This window comes from Gymnogyps californianus, chromosome 19 (genome assembly GCF_018139145.2).
Source record: "Gymnogyps californianus isolate 813 chromosome 19, ASM1813914v2, whole genome shotgun sequence".
Taxonomy (NCBI): domain Eukaryota; kingdom Metazoa; phylum Chordata; class Aves; order Accipitriformes; family Cathartidae; genus Gymnogyps; species Gymnogyps californianus.
In genome coordinates this window covers 4304312-4327029 of record NC_059489.1, presented here as the reverse complement: position 1 = coordinate 4327029, position 22718 = coordinate 4304312, and the positions used below count along the sequence as shown (strand labels likewise).

General features: G+C 37.7%; 1 protein-coding gene across 2 annotated transcripts in view; it reads right to left on the bottom strand.

Annotated features, from left to right (window-relative positions):
• Positions 1-22208, bottom strand: part of ERN1 (endoplasmic reticulum to nucleus signaling 1) — a 31042-nt gene extending 8834 nt beyond the window's left edge. Inside the window, exons 1-10 of one of the 2 annotated variants that reach the window (XM_050908564.1) lie at positions 22161-22208; positions 18687-18798; positions 8317-8350; positions 7255-7327; positions 5719-5791; positions 4489-4611; positions 3537-3638; positions 2754-3015; positions 2054-2132; positions 1111-1273 (exon numbers count right to left, since the gene is read on the bottom strand). In XM_050908564.1, coding sequence (XP_050764521.1) covers positions 1111-1273; positions 2054-2132; positions 2754-3015; positions 3537-3638; positions 4489-4611; positions 5719-5791; positions 7255-7327; positions 8317-8350; positions 18687-18798; positions 22161-22208 — 1069 coding nt within the window. Of the gene's footprint in view, positions 1-1110; positions 1274-2053; positions 2133-2753; positions 3016-3536; positions 3639-4488; positions 4660-5718; positions 5792-7254; positions 7328-8316; positions 8351-18686; positions 18799-22160 lie in introns of those variants that run through there. The other variant, XM_050908565.1, reaches the window with a different exon arrangement.
• Positions 22209-22718: the final 510 nt, after the last annotated feature.

Genomic DNA, 22718 nt, shown 5'->3' with positions numbered 1-22718 from the left:
CCTTAGAAGAACACGCATTATGCCTCCTAGCTGGCTCACTCTCAAGGTAGTTTTGCTTTGTGATGTGGCCTTGAGGCGAAGATCATGTTCCAGATATGAAATAGTTCTGAAGGGAATGAATCGCACTGCACAAGAAGGAAGCCAGAATCGATCCAGCGCTCGGCTACAATTGCTCTTCACACTCCTTTGGCTCGTGCTAGCCAAGTGAGAAGAGGGAGACGCTAGTGTGCTCCCAGCTTTTGCAATTGACAGAGGAAGACTCCTGCTCATGTATAGAGCAGGAAAGGAAAAGGAGGGAAAAAATGGAGGGCACAGGTCATTCCGCGCAGAGGGCTGCCGAGGAATACAAACTGTTTAAAGGGAGCCGCTTGACGTACTGCAAGAGCAGGACAGTATCAACAAAGAAAGGGATCACAGGCAGAGAAAGGTGGCAGTTAAGGAAGCTGAAACGTTACACTCTGTCCCTGCCACAGAGATCCTATGGCATATATCACTTAATTATAAACTTGCATCACTTAAAACTGAACTTCAGACAGTTCTTCATTTTTGAAGCAAAATTGTAAATGCCCTGAAAAGTCAATTCCAAAATTTTGGGATTTGGGACACACAGGACACTTTATTAATATTATCTTCAGCCTCTGTGCCTTAATCCTCCATTTGTAAAATGGGGAAAACATGACCGTCTGATCCATATGATGAGAATTAAAGTAACATTATGCACAGTAAAAAAATCCAAAGGAACCGGAATACAATATTTACAGTAAATAATAAATTACCTATACCCCTCTCTGAAGGTGGGGGCAAATAAACAATAAACAACTTTCCACATACTGAGCTAAGCACTCTCCATCCCATGCACTGAATAAAGCAGGGGCCTTGGGAAAAACAGTATGCAGTCGTATACTTAAAGACATTGATTCACATGCAAATGAGGATGAATTAGAAACGATTACTAGAATGCAGTAATTATTTCCTGACTTTAGGCAGTCATTGTGACTGATTCACAGCAGCTGAAAAACAGCTCTGAGGTTTGGATTAGAATTGTCCGCCAGATGGCAATGCGATCCTGCACGAGCGGCAGACCAGGGCCAAGCAAGGAACCTCGGATACCTATTAAAAGCCAGTCGTTCCAGTAGTTGAGTTTGTTCTTTTCTTTCAGTCTGCCTGAAAACTTTACATCCGTACTGGGGGTGATAACACACTCGCCATTGTCTTCAATTGTGACTCCTTCTGTTTTTGGACCCTCTAGTAAGGGTATGGCACTGCCACGGGGCTAGAAAGAGAGATGATTGTTACAATTAAGGAAGCACTGTGTCCCTATAATATTTAAATAGGCAACTAAATTAAAAAATGGAGGTCAGAATTGGTGGGCAAGCAAAAATTACTGGCAGCAAAGTCACCGTAAGTAAACACTGCCATTACGCCCTGTTGAAGCAACTGCTGCAACAACCTTGGACATTAGACCTTCTAAGTTACATGTTGCCTAGGAGATGAGATTACTCTCTCTTTTTTTAGAAAAGTTAAACAGAATCTTTATTTCCTACCTGGACAGCCACAGCAGGAGCAAAACAAAACTGTGATGCGGTTTCCTATCTATGGGGAGTTACTTTGATGAACGAAACAGCAATTTTAACGTTAACCACAATGCACTAACAATACCGCACAGCGACCTCTGGTCCACTCCTGCTAATCTTGCCTGGCACAACTCCTGATGAGCTACAGTTACTTCTCTGCAGCATTTGAAATGATTCCTGAAACATGGTCATGCATTCTAAGGCTTACTGTTAATTGTTTCATGAAATATCTAATTTGCTATGCATTTCTTGATAGCAATCTGCAATTTAAAACCAAATTTCTGTAGATGTACAGCCTTCAGTGTTTTATTTTCTACTTTAATCGGATCCCTTTGCCACTTTACCATGGCAAAGTTGTCTTTTTTATATATTTTTATCTACATTTCCATTTCAACTTTTTTTTTAAACCCAGGACAGTACTAATTCTGTAAAGGCACTTTTCAGCAGGTGTCATTCAACTCTTGGAGCTCCAAACTTACCACAACAGTTACTCCTTCATGCACCATTGACGGTGATGCATACAAACTTGTGGAGTATTTCCCTACATATAGAGTTGGTCTGGAAGAAAACAGTAAGTGTTAGAAAGAAGTAGACAAATGGATGTTTTACCATCTTAGCTGAAACCTTGGCAACACAATCCTGCAGAACTAATGCATGAGTTTCTCAAATCATCAATATTTATATCTTGAAAAGCCTGGATCTGTAAAATTGTTTTAAGTACTGCTGTACTATGAAGCCATTCTTTTTAATTATGAAAGCATTATTAGTTGATTATTCACATCACAATTACTCATTTGACATAACTCATGTCCTATTTCTGCATTATTCAATACCTGGTATTTGCCAAAATGCCATGCACGTTTTTTATAATGTGAAGGGCTTCACATTATCAAAACCAATTCCATTCCACATTATAAGAAACTGTTCAACACAGAACATCTGGTAAAAGTTATGAATATACATTTCCTAAGATAGGTGGGTTTTTGGTCTCTGCCTTTAGACAGTAAAAGATCAAATATGATATAAAATAACGGCTGCAGAACTAGAGCTGCTTTTGTGTATTCTTTTCACCATCTTGAAACTTGTAGAACAATCCTTAACTGAATGTATATAAATGAGGTTTTAATGACAAAGCTCAGTCAAATAGACAGTGAGAACAACAGGAATATTCATGCTCACGTCAGTTTGCTCTTGGTCTCTGTTTCCTTTGGGAAAGGATATTTCCACTTGGTAATGTGTCCAACCTCCCCAGACATGAACGTCAAGTATCGCAGAGTTTCTATCCCCACGTTAGTGTGCATAACTTTCCGTAATCCTTCACGTTGCCAGATGTAAAAAGCTACCACAGGAGAAGCATAATTCTGAATCCACAGTACGTCCCCAGACTCACTGTCTACGGTCACCACCAGTCCATCGCCGTTAGACACAAAGTGGGACATTTCTACAATATACAAATACATAGGAGATTATCTGGATTGCTGCAGACATGCAATTTTAATAAAGCATACTAACAGTTCAAGCCTTACGTTAACTGTGGAGTCCATTACAACTTACATTGCAAAAGAATAGCTGATCAGCGAATCAGTTGTCAGAATTAGGTTGATAAAAGCTCAGTTGCAATGCAATAGCACTGCAATAGCTTTTTCTGAGTGTGCACCACAGTTCAGGTTTGCTTCCTCTCCTGCCATTTTTCACTAAAAGTTAAAGAGTCCTGTCTTCAAGAGCTGTACCTTCTTAGATTGAATTTACCTGAAGCTACCTAACAGGCTCTAGATATTACGGCATGTGAAGGATAAAAACCGGCAGATGCGTATCAACTGCACAAAAACCAGACAGACAGCTTGATCTATTAATTATAGAAAAAAAAATCAGAATGTTTTTGCCTGTATGCAAAACCCACAGCCAATATGAGGGGGGGAAAAAAAAATCCCCCCCCCCAAAAGACAGCAATTAAATTCTTACTGTATTTTATGTCTTCATCAGGCAGAGTAGCTGCATAATCAAAATAGGTGGCATTCCATCGCAGCTCCTTCTTCTTGGTGTCATACATTGTGATCGTGTACTCTGTTAAAAAATACACAGTCTGTGAAGCAAAAAAACCTATGAGAGAATAGAATCAATCATCTCAAATCTGAGAGACTCTTCAAAACACCACACACACCATTTGCTGCTCTCTGCATTTCATTTTCCCAACACTCCTGATAAATAAACATTTCACAGCTGTTAAAGATAATACCCGATCCACTCATACACTGATCTACAGGAACCTCAGAAGAAGCCCCGCAGACAGGTACTGCTCACGTTACCAGCAGTTTGTTTTTACGGCACAGCTTCTTCTGATGTACTTTGTTTTACTTACAAGTTTCCAAACCCTGCATTCTAAAATTCAGCATAGCGTGTTCTGTAACTGAACTATCACACTCACAGAACACATTAATATAGAGGTTAAAGAACAAGTCTGTAACACTTATTCCTTTTAACTAGTCAACACCTATATGGTGTTGGTCTAATTTTAACAGTTATTTAGAATACTGCACTTGTAATTTCAGTGGGTATGCGATATCTCCATTTTCTTTAAACGGTTTTTATAAAAGCTGTATATTACAGAGCGAACTTGGGTTCACAGCCGCTACTGGAATGCACTGCTAAATAGAATATAAATGCCACTTAGTCAACAAGAAGAATAATGGACCATGCCTACTGCCAAAGTTTAAAAAACCAATATCTTTCTGCTGCTACAAAGAGTTAGTAATTTTTCCTTGTACAGTCTAAAATCATAATTTACAGAAGTTTTTCTAAGAAATAAACCTGAAAACCTGAACTGATCACAAGGTCATTTGTTATGAGCCTAAACTTTTAAAAACAACAACAACAACAAATTTTCTTCTAAGCTGCAGAAAAAAAAGCATATGACCTGTTCTCCCAAGATACAGCAGGGATGTTGATGGGCAAAGACTTTCTGCAAATGAGGAAGTCAAGGTTTGCTGTTTCTCCCCAGTCATGAGGTCAACCACATACCAAACATCCTGCTTTTTACCTGAAATCATAATTTAAGCCACATTACCATTCAGTTGGAAAAACTGCACTTCCATCAAGCTTTTCATTCTTCTTTTTTCTTTAGTAGGCTCATGAACTTAGCATGAATAAAGCATTTTTAATAAAACAATTTCTCATAGTCAGTTTCATCATTTAGCACTACTGGCCAATCCCCAGTATTGACAAGAAAACCCAAATACAATATTTGAAACCGTAAGTACTGAATTATTTTTTCACACCGATAAAATCTAACAGAGTTCTGAGTGTAGAAGATCCTGTGAGCTAGCAGAAGAGGAGACTGAAGTGCTAATGCTGAAGGGCAGTAGGTGGAAAAAAATTGAGGCTCTACACATTTCAAATTGATTAAGGATTGTAATCTTAACATCCCACTCAAGACTACATGAGCCATGACCTTAAATATTTCTTTGACGCTAACACATACGTGTTCTGTTTAGAAGCTTCATATAAACATTTGTCACTCCTTTACCGGAGAGATGCAAAGTGGAGAACCAGAAGTATGTATTGGCCCTTCAGGAGATTAAAAAAACAATACTAAGTTCATCCTGATCCTTCACACATTTTACTGTTGCGGTAAGTAATAACTGTCCTTCCTTCTCCCTTCCTCCTCCTCCCAAATCCATCTGTAATTAGAATGAGTTAGGACAGTGAGCCATAAATTCATTATTATTTGTAGTATAAATGAACTGACTGTATCTCAGATAATGGAGGATGTCTAACTGTGTTGCAGTGGGATTTCTAATTTAATTATAATTGTCAGGCAGCCAATGACGTTTACAAGCGTAAGAAAATTTTAAGTAGAAGTCACATTTTGTTGAGAGATAGCATCTCAAGAAACCAAAAAACCCCATACAGGCTATTCACTGCTTAGAAAAGCTATTTTCTCCTTCAGAAAAAGAAGTTGTTTTTTAATCTTCAAACAGTAACTGAATTCTATATTAAACAGATTTTTCTGTCACCAGAAAGGTTAATGAAAAACCGTAATTAATACCCAAAATAAGGCATATTTCCGTGCAGTCTGTCTGGGACTCTCTACATCTCGCAGTCACTGAACATCTTACAATCTAAAAGAGATAAAATTTGAGCTCACCCATGTACAGGATCCCATCTGAACTGCGACAGGGAGATGCCTGCACCAGCTCTGGGATAGTAAATGGAAGTTTCTAGGGAAAAAAAACAACAATAAAAGCTTATTCACATTGCTGTGATAGTCTTCACATTTGTTGACAGAAAAGGGTGGTCAGAAAACTTCAGAAATCTCAAATTACAGTTTTTTATTGTTTGTTTATATTATTGCAGTGCCTGAGAATTTCAGGTCAAGGCCCTGCTCTGCAAACCCAGAACAGGGAGAAGTCTGTCTCAGTGAGTTTACAACAGGAGAAATGCATGTAGAATGGAAGAACTACTTGCAGCCGAGAGGTCTGGAGGCCAAGACTCTGCGGTTTTAAGGTCCACCATCCTCACTTACAAACTATCTGGGCTTCAACATACCGTGGTTTAATTGCCTCACCTATAACGAGTATAAAATGGTTCTCCACAGGACTGTACAGTAACATTTGTAAAGGCCACATACCTTCGTACAAATGAAACTGTTGAGAGGGTGAAGCATGATCTCCAACTGAAGAGTTGTTGAGATACTGCCAAGCCTGTATTGCACTTACAGAATGGGTGACGATCCTTACTAAGTTTTAAGAGACTTTTATTGGGATGAGGTCACAAGAGTAACAGACAAGCTGCACCAACAAAGATCAGGCCTTTGCTAAGTTTACTTAAATATATTAAAATTACTCCACTCTTGCTTAAAACTTTTATAATAGTGATTCTAAACAGAAATTAATTCAAAAAGAGAGGAGATTAACAGAATAAAGGAATAGATTCAAATAGATTGCTGCTTCCTGGATTCACCCAGGAAAAGAACCAAGAATCATTTTGCAAGTTATGATCGGGCTGTACTGGGGGGCGGGGGGAGTGGTGAGTAAATACTAAAATATTTAACAATATTAAAGTTCTTAAGGGAAATCATAGCAGCTGCCAGAGGAAAGAAAGTTGTGGGAAGCCAAACATTTTATATGAGTATCACCACAAAGTTTAAAAATAAAAGTCAAACGTTAGCTAGGATCTGTGGGTTACATGGATTGGTGACTATTTTGAAAAGGTTCAGCATTTTTGTCTGCTTACTAAATCTTATAAAGACATCTTCTAAAGGTGTCAGCACAGAACATATATTAATCCTGCCTTTTGGCAGATGGTTTTAGAAAATTAAGTATTTGGGTGAAAGTGACATATCTGATTTGTATTATTCTGGGTACACCTTTCCCATCAAATCGTACAGAGATTATTCAGTATTTGGATAATACCACATAAATTTTATTTGTCATCATCGTTATTTTAGGAAGTTACAGAAAAATACTACAAGTGGACAAAACTTATGCTGGTTTTTGGCTAGTCTGATCAAGCTTTTCCAAGAAACTGGTACACTTCCATTAAACAGTACAAAAGCCTGCAAAACTTTACAGTACTGTCAAGAAAGCAGAAAGTTCCCTTGGGGACTTATCCTTCGTGTGAGTCTGATTAGGGCACTTTTCTAAACATTATCAGGGGAGAAAATTTTAAAAAATATACTTACGGTCAAGCCTTCGCTATTCTTGCCACCAAGCGTATACAAACTGCCATCGTTTGGGTCTGGAAGAAATGCTGGCCTAGGATTTAAGCAGCAATTATAAATGATAAAAAATGTACTGTGTTTCTCAGAGAACAGGAAAGCAACTATAGTCAGTACTGGCTTTACAGAGAAGTTCACCTGACATTAAATTTTTTACTCTGTATTATCCATTTTTTGAAGTTTCATTTATTATACTGTGAAAATGAAAAAATATAAAGAAGTTTCAGAACTGATATAAGATTACTAATACATTTGAAAATTCAAAGATCCAAATGTGGCAGGGTAAAAGCTTTTAAACAAGATCTATATGCTTTTAAAATGCCACAAGATTAAAAACAAACCAAACAAATAAACAAAAACAGAGAGCATAAGGAAGGCAAGGAACAATAAAAGAGTTGCCAGAAGTAAGTAAATTTGAGAGGTAAAGGCAACCCCCCCACCCAAACTACAAAAAAACCCCAAACCCAAGATCAAAAACAAACCACAAAAGAAAAAAAAAGGATGTTACCACTGACTTCAGAGACATAAAGTTAAAGCCCCAAATTTTCTAGTTAAATGTGAGATTGCTATGCTGGAGGAACTACTCTAAAGTAACAGCTTTTGAGGGTTTCATTTGAAGATTCTGGTAGTGGTGGTGGTTGGAGTTTCCTATGCTTCACTATTTTTAGTCTTTTATTTGAAGAGAGTAATTAGAAAACCCAGAGATCACTCCCTAGCTTTTTCTGTCATTTTCAAAGCTGCTCTATTAAGCCTGCGGCACAGTTAGCACACTGATCTCTTAAAACCTGAGCAAGGGCTTGAGAGAACAGTCTGCAGACAGGATGTTTCTTCTTAGCGCTACAAAGGAGAATTATACGTAGCTAATTATATCCTTTCTGTATCTGCTCTCTAAACCACCTTAAATTGACTTACGCAAGGTATGCAACTTTTCTAGAACATAGATCGTTTTGATTCAAATTAAACCAAATTGCAAGATGTCAGTGAATATTGAACAAGCAGTAAATGAGATAAAGGAAACAGACTTACTCTTCCACATGTATTGGCACCTGGAGTACAGGATCTGCATAAAAAGAAAAAGTCACAATACTGGCAATTCAATTCATTGAACTCACTAGATACAAAACTAAGTCAGACCTGCAACAACTTGCTGCTTTTTGAAAGGCTGATGCACGGAGCTTGAAAGGGGCCGTCTCAGCAGCCTCCACGATCTCCTGTTTGGTCGTGAAACTAGGTTTATAAAATGGGAAAGTACAAAGCACCTGAGAACTTTTAAACCTTCTGAAGTTCTTTGCTCAGTTTTTTTCACACTACTCCCCAGCTACCCCTGGGAGGAGACTCGGAGAAGATAGCAGTACTGCATTGTAGCTTGAGTTTTCTCCTTATTTCTCACTTGGACAGAGCATATAGAGTCCGTTACAACTGCCTGCATACATGTTAATAAAAACTCTTGCTTCCAATACATGTGTGTTATCGCTGGGCACTGGCTGCCCAGGAGGCAGCTGACCATAACTTGGAGCAACTGCTTTCACTTGTGCAGGCTTCAACAACCAATTTTACTTAAAAACAAGCTACAGCTAGTGGAAGTTTGCAGACACTCTGAGAACAGGGATACAAAAGTACGTATCTTGATATTTTTTAATCCGTATTTTATGAACTTTTGCTACTTTGTGTCTCAGGTGCCTTGTGTATCAGGCAGGTAAGCAGATGCTTTGTAGCCGACTCAACATTTAATTTAAGATGCACCATACAAACTGAAAGCCCAGTGCTACACCTACTGAAATGAACGGGAAGACTGCCAATGACTTCAGAGCAAGACTCCGACGCAAGTCAGAACAATCTTAGTTCCACTTCCTACTCCAAGATAAAACCTCTGTGATCAGCATGTCATGAAAAGAAAAACAGAAGTCTGCCAAAGGCTATACAAAATTACCTAAAACCTGATTTTTTCACTTAAATAATCTCCCCACTAAAATTTATCCAAGAATCCACATTACATAAAAATCAAAAGGTTTGGAAACAATCTCACAGTAGTTGGTATTTTGAGTGATCAGAGTCACAGTTTAGCTTTCATCAACAAAAAGAAGTTACGAAATAAAAACTGACAATGCTAAATCTAAATCCTTACGTATTAAAAGGTAAATTAAGAACAACAATTTGATTTTAATGTAAGGTGATGTGGCCTCAAAATTACTGTCTGAGGCCTCGAAAAATCCTGAATCATGGCATTTTCAATCCTGATGCCAAACCCACAAAAGTTCCCAGATTTGTAAGACAGACTCTACAATTTCCAAGACAAACGTGTGTGCTTAGATATGGGTATTGGCAGAAAGTAACTCAGAAGTCAACAGGATGCAAGGTATCTTCACTTCCGCAGGGGAAATCAAACCATTACACTAGAATAAGCCTGAGTAAGAAGATGAAAGATGACCAAGCAAACAAACACTGTTTTTTCACCTGTTCTGTCTCCATGCAAGCATCACGATGCAACAGGAAGGAAATAAGAACAAAAACAATGATGTTTTGAGAGCCTTTGATTGGGAAATGGGCACAGATTCTGGACAGCTTGAGTGTACTGTGATATTTGCAGAGCTAAGCAAGACAAGAACAAGAAATTCAGGGTTCATTACATGGGTCTTACAAAATCCCTACCACTCTGCAGTATATTGCACCACATGAACTGCTAGGCTTGATGATAACGGCCTAGGAGGAGGTCCCTTCGTTTTATGTAACAGATTAAAAAAACATAAGAAACCCCTACCCAAACAGATCTCTAGCCACAATGCAGCAGAAAACAGTAGTCACCAAAAGATGCACATATAATATCAGAGACAAAAAGAAAGCACAATATGAGGAATAACAGTAAAGCTATTTTTATTTTAATTGATTTCTTTTTACAATAGTAAACACTCTCAGAGCAGCTTTGTTCAAAACATAACTACATATATATATATTTTTTTTTTTCCTCTTTAAGCCTAAAAAACGTTCCAGATACATCCTCAAAGCTGTCAGAATAAACTACTCAAAAGCATATTAAGCTTCTGGGAACAATCCAATTAACTGGAGAGGGAGCAGTGCTCTACTCAAGCACTGAATCATACTACGCCTAGCAAACTCACTACTCGGCGAGCAGACTTGTCAAGTTGCATGCTTTACCTATTTCCCTCATCAGATGGTTACTCACCACTGCACTGGCATCTCCTGCATTGGCAAGACCAACGTCAAATACAGTCTCCCTCCACATCACAACAAATTTCCTCTAATGCAGGGACCCTGCAGACCTGCAGAGCTGTGTGCCAGCTCTGGGAGGAAACCCACTGGACGGCACAGACACAGCCTAGTCGTGTTTTCTTATACTCGGAGCCTCATGCCTAGGGCAGCAAAAACACCGAGATAATTTAGCTGGTACTCTTAACGGTCCTAGGCACTGACATGTAGTCACAGAAGATGGAGAGCAAGAGTACCTATCTTGAGCAATTTTTCTCTTAATGATGAATTATCACCATTATCACTGTTCATTGATGTAAGATGGGAATGCTATGTAAGTGTAGAGCTCCACATTATATCATAAACTCCATTTAATTTATTGAGAACCCAAGTACACATCAAAAGGCCCTAAGAATAATCAACGTTCAAACAAAGGAGCTAAGCGATTCATCATTACGCATCCATCTCTACAGACCGTGCTGCTTAGTCAGACCTTTATCCCATTAACTACATCAAGCAATTCATTTCTATCCCTTGTGTGAAGAAACTGGTTTCAGGATATGTTGGGAGGGACCCTCCTACTCCAAACTCACAGTTGATTATATGCCAATTATTTCTCAGTGTTTGCTTCAAGTATTCTACGAGCTTTACAATATCTAATGCAACACATGGTGACTTACAACATCATCTCTCCATTATTAAAGAAAAGCAAGCAAGGAAAAAGCATTAGCTGACCATTATATAAAGTGGTTCAAGTATATATACTCAATGTATCCATAAGTCTAGGTGAAATGAGCTAAAAGAAGAAAGAGACATTAAAGACCACAGGCTAGAGTTTTTATAATCATAAATGCTTCATGGGAAGGGAAACTCTCAGTTTTGTGAAAGAAACAGCATCATAAATCAGCAGAAAATGGCACTTGCCTCAGCTGAAGTAAGACTGAATGCAAATGCTACAAGCATTGCTAAAGGCAAAAGCCAAATAAACTTTGCAAGTCTTTTGAAGAACTGATTACACAGAGAGCGTCTCACTTGGGTAAAAAATAAACTGTTGCCTGTGGTGATGATGACTATTGCTAAAAAACAGCAATCTTCACCAACAGTGCTTGAGCAACTTTGTCCTACCTACAAACATCTCCTCCTCAAATGATCAGTGATTAGTGATAACAAAGCTGCACAACTTGTTTTTGAAGTGATAACTGACTGCATATACATTGTTTAAGTACAGTAATGCAGATTTTCTTTAAAATCACTTTCTAGTCAGCCTAGGCAAAGCATAAGAAAATAGTTTCTTGTCCAAATTATCTTCAGAAACTTTTAAATTTAATTTTAATACAAGGACTGTTTATCCGCTGAATTAAATGGAGGTGTGAAGTTGTTACATGAAATTACAGTATAAAACTAGTACTATCTGAATCAAGTTCCAAATTTTCCTAACTGCACTGTTACTGACATAACACAACACACACTCTACAGTAGAACAGGACAGAATGCGATTTCCTCAAATGTATTAGTATTTCAGGGTTTTTTTCAAAGAATGCTCAGGAAAACCTGAACAATTACAGGAAATTTCAAAAGGTAGATTATATCTTCTAGCAACTGATCCTGGTTTGTCCATGACATTTGCAGGAGAGTCTGGTTAGTAATGCTTTCCAACAGCTCATTCTCTGCCCCCAAAATACAGTGAATAATAATAATACAGTACAGCATTTTTGGACTAATAACTTGATTTCACTTGATTTTCTAAGACTGGGCAATCTACTTTTACCAAAAAAAGTGCTCCACTCTGCTCCAGCTATCTCAAAGGTCTGAGAAGTGCTGCATGATTATATCGATCACGTAGCACCATAATAGTGAAAGAATACACACACATATATATATGTAATGTGCAATGTTTACTTGCATTAAGCTTTTACCCCTCGGCTTATATTTCTGAAAGCTGTTGGAAAAAATGTCACTTATAACAATTTCATCAACAAATGTATCCTACACTTTAATAAACAATGCCAGAAATCCCATGAATGTCTCTTCAACTTCCATAGTGAGTTCTTCTGAAGCACTCTTGCATATCAGAAGACATGAATGAAAGCCTTATGACAAGTTCCAAGCTGTTCAGTGTGTGCTGTACAGAAGCACCATGCTCATGAGAAAGTCCTTAAACTTTTCTTTAGTAGCACGTCTTCAATATGAAGAACAACAGTGCTTCATCAGAAGTGAAAAAAATCCTGCTTTTACTTGTTTTCTCAGTAACTGAAATTTGATTTACTAACAATGATAAAAAAGAGGTAGATGGAACAGATTAAGATGTTATTACAAAGCAGCAGGAAATTTTTTTAGCACTTGCTGGCACATGAACCAAAACACTGATTATTTTGATGGCTTCCTGCAACATTTAAGTGTTGTATATGAACTATTAGAAAGCATTTAGTATCAATATCTGATTCATTTCCATGCATGAGGCTATTCACAATAAGCGAACACAAACTGATGGAGTATTTTATTTTCTGAAGTGAAAGGAATTCTCCTTTCACTACTAGCACCATCCACCTGGAAAGACAGGCTGTGGAGAGCCATTTCTCTATATTTTTAGCTACTGGGGTGATGTAAATTTTCTCATTTTCTTAACACTTTCATGATCTTGAACTAAGGTTGTAGCTCTGCGAAGATACTTTGAAGACAGACAATGAACTCTGCACATTCACTTTCATGTGGTTTGGGACATATTCCAACTTTATTTCAAAGTTCGTTTTGAAATAAGAACTCACTCTGAGATAGAAAGAGAATCTTGAGTTTAGTTTATTGTTGTCAGATCTTACAATAGTTTTCATATGCTTGAATACAGACTGGTAAAAGAATGAGTTGTCTTATAACTGAAGTCACCTTTGCTCCACAACGGGTCAAATGGAAAAAGTTCTTGGAAAAGTCAGAGAACTGAGGCCTTATCTTTTCTTCAACAGCTCAGCACTCAAGTGTTAACATGCTGAGACTGGAATCATGTAATCCTGCTTTCAAACCTTCCCTGAACTGCAGTTCCCTGTAATTAGGTAAGTCATTCTAATAGGCCCAATCTGTTCCAATACCAACAACAGTGATAATAACCACTGAACAAAGCAGTAAGTATTCTGTATCGGAACAAAAACTTTACAGAGAAAATGTAATAAAACTGTGATAAAAATACATCTGCCTCTCCCTTAAGCTTCCATTCCCTGTAGCAGAGGAAAAGCCAACTTCTTGCAATGTCCTGCATAAAGCTTTTGGTGTGATATGCTGTCCAAAAGCTTTCCACTTTCTAGACTAAGAAAACAAAGATGTCAAAGCAACTATGGAGTATGGTGGGGGGGTGAGTTAGGAAGCAGGACACCATCCTGTAAATATCTCCAGTGCTGGAGGGAAGATCGAGTTTTCTATAGATATTTCCATGGGTTTCCAATTTGTTTTTCCTGCAGCCTCCACTAAGGCAGAGTATGTTAACGATTCCTACATGAAAATCCTGTAATTCAATACACACCAGCTTTAGCTTTCTGATCTGGTAATACACACTTGTGTGTAAACAAGCACATGCATACACTATTAGTAAAATTATTGCCACTGATACTCTTCATTAAATTAATTCAGCAAAGCATATCAATGCCCAGGGGCATTAATTAAAGCACAGGGAGTTCAAGGGCATCAGTAGAATACAAATGCCATTAAAAAGACTGCTGATACCTCTCCTTGTCGTTGTGGGACTTCAAAAACGTTATCTTGTAAGAACTGAAAAGCTTTCATTTTTACAAGTTAATAAAAAGATTTGTAAAATAACTGTGTCAAGAAAAAAAGAATTAAAAGGACGTTGATCCAAGATTATAAAGATTTATTCTAAAACTCTAAGAGTTTATTCACAAGTACAGCAGTTACTAGAAACCTGTTAACATAAAGACTGTCCAGTAACTTAGTAAATTATTGGGCTCAGTAATGCTTCCCTGAAATTAACATTTTGACCTGGCAGCAACAGTTTTGGTTGCATCATGGCCAGAAAATATTTGTGCCTGTATCATTTGCTTGTGAGTGGGCAGAAGTATACGACACGTTTCAGATTATTCTGAAAGAATTCTCACCAATATTTTGCATACATATATGGAAAAAAGCCATATATACAATTTTTGAAACTATAACTATAATGCTAAATATAATGTGACTTTTCTCTATATTTCACAAACACATGATAAGATAAAATTTGCCCTTTGACCAAGAAACAAGTCTTTTTTAATGCACAAGATAGAGCTGCATATTTTCATCACTGTAATGTGCCCTTTGGTAGAACATACAAAACCAATGACTGAAAAGGAGAAGTGGGAGATTCTGAAACAGCAAATGAGTAAGTCGCTGCCCCACTGGAATGAGCTGGAAAAAACGGTTTCCTGACCTGAGGCCCTACCATAAGATTTGGGCTAACAGACCAATTTAAGATCATGTCATCCTCGCCTGCTGTTGCAATTACAGTAAATGAGGTTAGAGATACTAACAAACTATCCTCTGGAACCTGCTGAAAAGCGTACTGTTCTACAATTGTTTTGTTTTGACAATCCTTATTAATTTATAGCTATGCACACAGATATTTCTTCTCGCCTGGGAACCACCACCGTTATTAGAGCAGGACCTACAGATCTCAGATTTGCCCTTTAAAATCTACATATTGCATACCATTAATAGATACAGTCTTTATATCTCTGTCTTATCATGACTAGCCCACCGAAGTCCATAGGTTATGAGTAAGGTATCGGAAATCAAAACCTTTTAAATTGATTGTGGGCCATCATTTTTTGGATTGCTACAGAGAACTGAAGATCATAACAAAATTTCTGCTGGCTCTAAATCTAGACCCAAATCTGCATATATTATATGTTGTTCTGGTAAATCACTTTGAATATCGTTCTTAGGGGAAAAGCTTTTAAGGAGCTGGTGAATGAAAAGAAAGAGATCACTTTGAACAGTACAGAAGGACACACAGAAGTGACTGTCAGAAGAACAGAGAAATACTCTGTCCAAGAGTACAGTTTGAAACACTACATTCTTAACATCTCAAAGTTCAATATTCTGCTCATTAACCTAAGCTCTTGAGTTAACAAAGACATACAGCATGATTTTTACAAAGATGTGAGGGAACAGGACAGTCTTAAAATCACATTCTTAAAGCTCACGCTGAAATCAGAATTGTGAATATAAAGTCTGACATTAAGGGGAAAAGCATTCTCCAGATTCCGCTTGCCAACAAGTTTCTTGCCACCAGCTCTATCACTACTTTCTTACCTGCATGTAAAAGCAAATCTGAAGTGCTGCTCCCCTGTACCTTTCAAAGAGATCTATAAGAAATGACAGAAGAAGTTTCATTTCCAGCAATTTTGGGGAAGAGATTTCATCCTAATCCACTTAGTGAGGATGCTCACTAAGTATCTTGCTAGTGGCAAGTGCAGAAAACATGGGAGCCTATCACACTGTCACTTAGAACTGGCAGCTCCTTTTATTGATCAGAGATGGCACTAAGAGTCTTATTCAGTCTCTGATCTTAAATGCGTGCCACACCCCTTCAATACCCTTTCAAACGAGTGCCTTTCAATACAATGTGTTTTTGTGGGGCCACAGCAGGAGCAAAGGTGCCTCTCAGAAATTTGGGGAGAGAAGGAGTGTGGGTTCTTTCTACTAGCTTTCCAACCATATTCCAGCTTTCCAAGGCCCAGGGAACCAGCAGCATCAGTTACCTGGCCACTGAAAAATCCTGAGAGCTGTCAGATAGTAGGACCCATTGAAGCCAACAGGAATTGAAGGTATTAAGCACCCTCAACAAGTAAGTCTGCAATCTCACTACATAAAACTGCAGGGAATGCAGCTTTATTTCTGAACTACTGGAGAGTCCTATTACTAAGTGACCCATTTTTTTGCCTGCTTTATGGGGAGCACAAGTATTCAGACTGCCTTTCTTGCCAGGACTACATGAAGGCAGGAAGCCCAAATGTATTATTGTGGTGATAACCACTGGCTCATTTACTCTGCATACCTAAGATAAGCTTCAGTGCTAAATTAAAACAAACCACACACGGCAAGATTTTCATGTTTGTTTAAGTACCGCCTGATAATGAACACTGCCTTGTTTTTCTCCCCAGTGAAAATAAAATGTGTATGAATTGCCCTTTGTTGAATACCTTGCTGCTTAAGTGCAGTAATAAAACGTTCTCTTCCTGATGAATGCCGCTGCAGCACTTCAGGTGACCTCCACAACTTCTCAAAGCACTTGAACTACAACACATGGTTCATTGTCTGATAATCAGGGTAAAATGGCACCTGCAAGAACACTGTTTGCGATGCATGCAACTTTGCACTGAGTAATTCTCTATAACAATACAAGCATACTGTTGACAGAGAGAGTGCACCCAACAACTATGTTTATACACTAATATTAATACTGAATTCTGCACTATTAAATCTCTCCAGGGATTTAGCACAGCAAGATGGCAAGGACTTTCATGAGCTACTAGTTTCCAACACTGTCGCATCTTTGTTGGGCTTCCCACTCACAGGGTGACCACCAACAAATACAGTTTTGCAAAAATAAATGAAACCCCTCCAATTACAAATTAATTCGCCAATTTATATGTACAGGCCCTTGTTCCATATACACGTAATGAAGTTAACTCATGAAGCATCTTGTAACAATGATAACTACCACTAATTATTTTTTTCATTGACCCTTGTGGGTTGTTCTATTACACAGAAATAAACTAATGGGCAGTAAGTGCTTTGCAAAAAGCAAGTGAACATACTTCATGTAGGTAAGATGCAGAATAATACATAGTTAGCAACAGAGAGAAAAAAAGTAGTTCTATAAAACTAGATTATCCAGTCTGGCAGTTCTACTGTACCAACAATAGTTTTGCAACAATTTTTTTTTAAACAAGGGAAGTTCCTTGAGCAATGCACTCTGACCAAGATCCTTTTCATTACCAAAGTGCGTTCATTTCTTCCTCAAAAAACCTCTTGCCACTTACTAAGTCTGGCTGCAAACAAATGCCAGTTACGATATCCTTCTAGAATAGGACTATGTAGTATATGTTCATGTCAGTTGAATGACAAGCAAAAACCAGTAAGCTTCTCTTAACACCACAGTAGCCTAGAGCAACAATAAAGGGGGAGGCTGATAACTTTTTTTTATTCAAGCCTGTTCAGGGAAAGGAGAGGTCTAAATTTAAAGAGGGGACAGGGGAGAAAATGTAATCACACCTATTAACCAAGATCCTTCAAGAAAATACTTGCTCACCCCTTTTTATTCCAAGAGGAGCTACAGAAGCATTCTTTGCTCATATATGAAGTTAACTTTTTGTCTGGTAGATTTGCATTCAAATATGAATGGCTTCACAAATAAGAACAACTGGTTTGTACTGCAGACATCAGATACGCACAATCCATTTCCTACCATTTCAGCTCACCTACTAAACTGACTTCAGGTTTAAAAAGAGGACAGAATGATGCCATCACTTTGACTCCTTTCCATTTGACCTGCTTTCTAATTTATTTCCAGAAGTGAAGAGAAAGTGCTACTATCACTTCCACCATACATAATCAGAGTCCCACTAAAACAAATTTGTATTAAATACTGAATTTTTCATGATGACAGAAAGGGCTATCTCTGCTCAGTAATTAAAATTTAAAAATCACTTCCAGTCACTGAGCAGTGTTAAATTTCTTTACGTAAGTGCAGTTCTTTTATTTAAATAACTGTGCTGTTCCTAAACATCCATTATAGAAAAAAAGACCCAAGGTTTGCATGATATCCACCGCACCAGTGAATGCAGGGTATTCCAGAGACAGAATCATCTCCTTTGCCACCAGTTCCACCAGCTGACACTCTCATTTGACATCTATTCTGTTCTATGCTTGCTTATATCGCACTCACTCCCATAAAACATGATACCTACCAATTATACCACTACAGCTTAAACATTCTGGCAAAAAAACCCCCATAAACCTGGAAAAGATCTGCAAGTGAAAATACGAAGATGAACATGACTCCAGAAACACTGTAGCTTAATTCTGGAGCAAGAGCAAAATTAAGAAAGAAAAGAAAGTATTTACCAGGCCCTATAACAGTTTGAATTATCAATTGATTTGACTGTTATTACTGTTACTGAGTAGAGGGCATCAGGACACCTCCTGCTCACCTTCTTTTAAAGTCCACTTGATTGCTCCCGTCCTCTTGCTGACAGCATGCAAACTTCCATCAAGGGTTGAAACAAACAACAGTGTTTCTGGCACAGTTACTGAGCTGGTGTTCTGGAAAAGAAAAATCCATATGCTGAATGCAATTATTTACTACAGAGTTTACTCGTAACTGTCATACAGCACATTGTCTAGAACATCACTTCTTTTTAATCGCACAGACTAGACAACTTTCTTGTTCCTTTGAATTCAGTTATTTAGTTATTTTAATTTTTTTTTCTGTTAACATTTTGGAACTGCTTACTGTGCTAAGTTCCCCTGGAGACAAACTGGGAGATACTTTAATGCAACCTCCATTTTCAATTCTATATCAAAGTCTTCTTGTACTAGAGTTAGGAGAAACCAGAGATAGGGCTGATCTAGGAAAGAATTGATACAAAGACTATGCGGTAAGTTAGCTAGAGTAAGGAACTTCAAAGCAGCTCAGAGAACCTAAGTGTTAATGTCAAAACCATGCTACTACCAAGGAAACAGAACATACTTTTGCCAAGGTTTAGTCCCCTAGAGATGAAAAGACATTGGCTGGGTAGAATATGGATAAATAAAACTGAAAGGTGATCAATATTCTGCAGGGCTCACTGTGGCTGAGAGACAGGACGGAGCTGCAAGCATGTAGGCTGTCTCTGAGCAAGGGCAAAATATTTAGGAAAGGTGCAGCTTAAAGGCTGGAGGAGGTCCATACTGTTAAGCCTCTTAATTGTGTTTTTATACCTCATGTCTCTCAATACTGTATTTCTGCAGTAGATAGTAAATAACACTATTTAAGAAAGTCCATATGTATTAACACATCCACAGACATCTCCTACGAAGCAGTTAGCTGCAGGATTCAAACCTCAATTTGACATTCTAATCATTCTGCCACTGGGGACACGTCACTCCATATTTATGTATATGGGTACAGAGCTGTTGGTACCTGCTGTCATTCCTATAGCACAAGCAGCTTTTGAGCCTGGCTATTGCAGAGCATGTAGTTTTATTAAAAAGGCATCATACAAACATCTAGGACTCAGAACTATGTAGTTATCACGGGAACAGTGCACACAAAGCAGAAAAAACATGTCTACTCTTCTCTTCCTGCCTAAAGATGATCCCATACACCCTAAGACCGACCCATTTCCATTTACCAAGTCTCAAGTTATCGCTCAAGTAACTTGTCATTTGTAGACTGTATCTGCACTGCTCATCCGCGTGCCACCTGCCACATTTAGGAAGTTTCACAGTTAAATATAATTCTTAACCTACCACAGTTCATGAAATGAAAGTGTATGCAGTTTAGATAATTAATAATGCCTTCAATGACTTTAATTGTAAAAAAACAATTATCAGTCATGTTAGAATTATTGCAAAGCAAAATACACAACTGCCAAATTAAAATGCATGGCTATAGGAGTAACTTTCTTTGGAAAACTACACATTTTTAGTGCAACCCAACTAAAGTGTTAGACTTTCAGGTAAAGCATAAAGCTAAAAGGATAATACAATAAAGTAATAACTAGCCAACTTTCAGGTCACACCTACAAATATTATACCCGCTTCTTTCCAGTCATAATGAAAACAGCTGGAGCAGACAATTGTAAAACACACAGAGCAGAAAAAATGAAAGTACAAATCAACAATATACAAACCATAGATCAGAAATAACTGCTGGAAATCCAGAAAAAAAAAGAAGATGTATCTTAACACATAAATATAATTTCCATTATCTGACGTAGTTAAATTATGCAGGCTGCACAGACACCTTGCATTTAAATAAAATATTTACAGTTGCATCTGGAATCAAACTTTGCAATGTTTGTTCAAGCAGGGACACTGAATAACTGTTCCTCTCATGCTGGCCTATAAAATATGCAGCTCGAGGTGTTACTAATCAGGACTGAACTTAGAGTATCTTTCTAGCCTAATGACCCGATTTACATGTAAGAGCAAAGAGAACCTGTATTGTAGAGTTATGAGTTCTCATTCTTTTGTATTATTACTTTTGTTAAAGCAAACTATTGTAGCCACTGTATCAAAGTAATTCATGAAAATTTTGCTCCTTTAGGTCTTTTTGTACATGAACTCCCAAAACAACTTAGGATGGTGTAGTATTGATTTATAATCATCTAGTCCAGTCTTCCCATCTTCCTTAAATAAGCATTTAACAAGCCGGATCCACTGATTCTGCAACCAGAAGGGGAAGACACAACCCATACTCCATTGCCACATCCATTTGGGGCTGAAAGCCATCTAATTGCGAGGCTCAATCTGCCTCCCCAAGAAGATTTATTTTTTAAATCTGTCATTGCCTAGCTGCCTGCATAAAACTATCCTTGAACAAAAACAAGAAGAGAAGCTTGGGATTACATTCTAGATATCTTTATAGGTGCTTTTATGCAAAAGATACGGCTTCTTTGCAAACAAAGAACTGCTTCCTGTACAACACTGTAATAATCTAAGAATTATAGTGATTAATCTTCCTAACCTGGGACACTAATGAGCAAGTGGGGCACTAAGTGAGCAATGTCAGTGCTCCTCACTTCTAAGATGTTGTCTTGCATCAGACTGACAAATTCCCTCACTCTTATCATTGGTGTGAGGCAATGAATGACAGTGGTGTGAATGCACAGTTATAATATTAATATTTTGTGAGTGGGCTGTGATGTGGCCCCAAAAAGATACCAGTTCAAGGAACACCAGGAGGCTGAAAAAAGGTGCATTTGAACAGGTTTCTTTCCCTTTGTAGGCCAAACTGCTTTTGAGCTCAGAAAAGTTATAAGACTTGCAGATTGAACTCATCTCACCATGTATAAGCTATTTAAGCATGAAAAGACATCTCAATTCAACAGGGTACCAGCAGTAGGAACAACTGTTAGGAAATCCTCCATATCTTAGAACATTTTCCCCAAAGAGTTACTTCTTCTTTGGGTGACTTCTGATACTCATTTTGTATAGGGGTTAGATCTTGAGATGTAACTGACAGTAGTCATCGTCAAAAACAGATGTATATGCATAGCCGCATACTCGCCTAGAGATGCTCATGCAGTCATTACTAATCATTCTGTTTTCAAGCTACTAAGAAAGGGCAAAAATTTCAAAATTTACTGGAAACAGTGTTGTGATGAAAACAAGAAGCAATGGACAGTAGTCAAAATCTATTCCAAATTAACCTTTGTGCAGTAACATTTTGCACTCATATATTAATTTTCACTTGAAGATCTCAACACGTTTTACCAAAAAAAACCCGCCAAACAATTCTGGTTAACAGTGATTCATGATAGGTACAGAATTTCTTCCTCCTATACGCAAAAATGTTGAAAAGCCAGTTTACTTTTAAGCTAATATATACCTAATGTAAAAAAAAAATAAAAAAAAAATAAAAATTCCAGGCTTTTGTTTTAGATAACATGTAACAGTTATTTAATTTCTTTAAATGTTACCTGATAAGTTTTGTAATAAAAGAAACAACTTGAAAGCCTCAATTGCATAAAGCTGTCTGCAGGGCTCTGGGCTTACAAAATAGAAACAAAACAAAAAACATGAACCAAAGACACTGAATGAATATTCCAGCTCTGAATTTCAACTAATTGCACAAACAAACTATGCTTGTCAGGTTAACTGCATTTAATTAACCATCATTCTCAACTGCCAGATGTTGCCCAACATCAGACAGCAGGTAGCCGTTTAAAGTGCATACTACATACCTGTGCGAGTTCAAAGAAGAAATCACGATGAACTGCAAAATTTGAACAACTTTGTATAAACTGGTTTTTACTCAGACCTTTGACAAGCACATTTCAGCTTTCTCATACCAAACAAATGTGTATTTTCACTGCAGCTGTACTCACAAAAAATCCCTATTCCAGAGAATTTAATTCTTCTTCCAACAGATGCATAGATAAGGCAGAAAACATTTTTAGGCAGTATTTCAATACAACATACTATACAGTATAAAACCTGTACATTATACACCACAGGGAACACAAGAAATACATGTT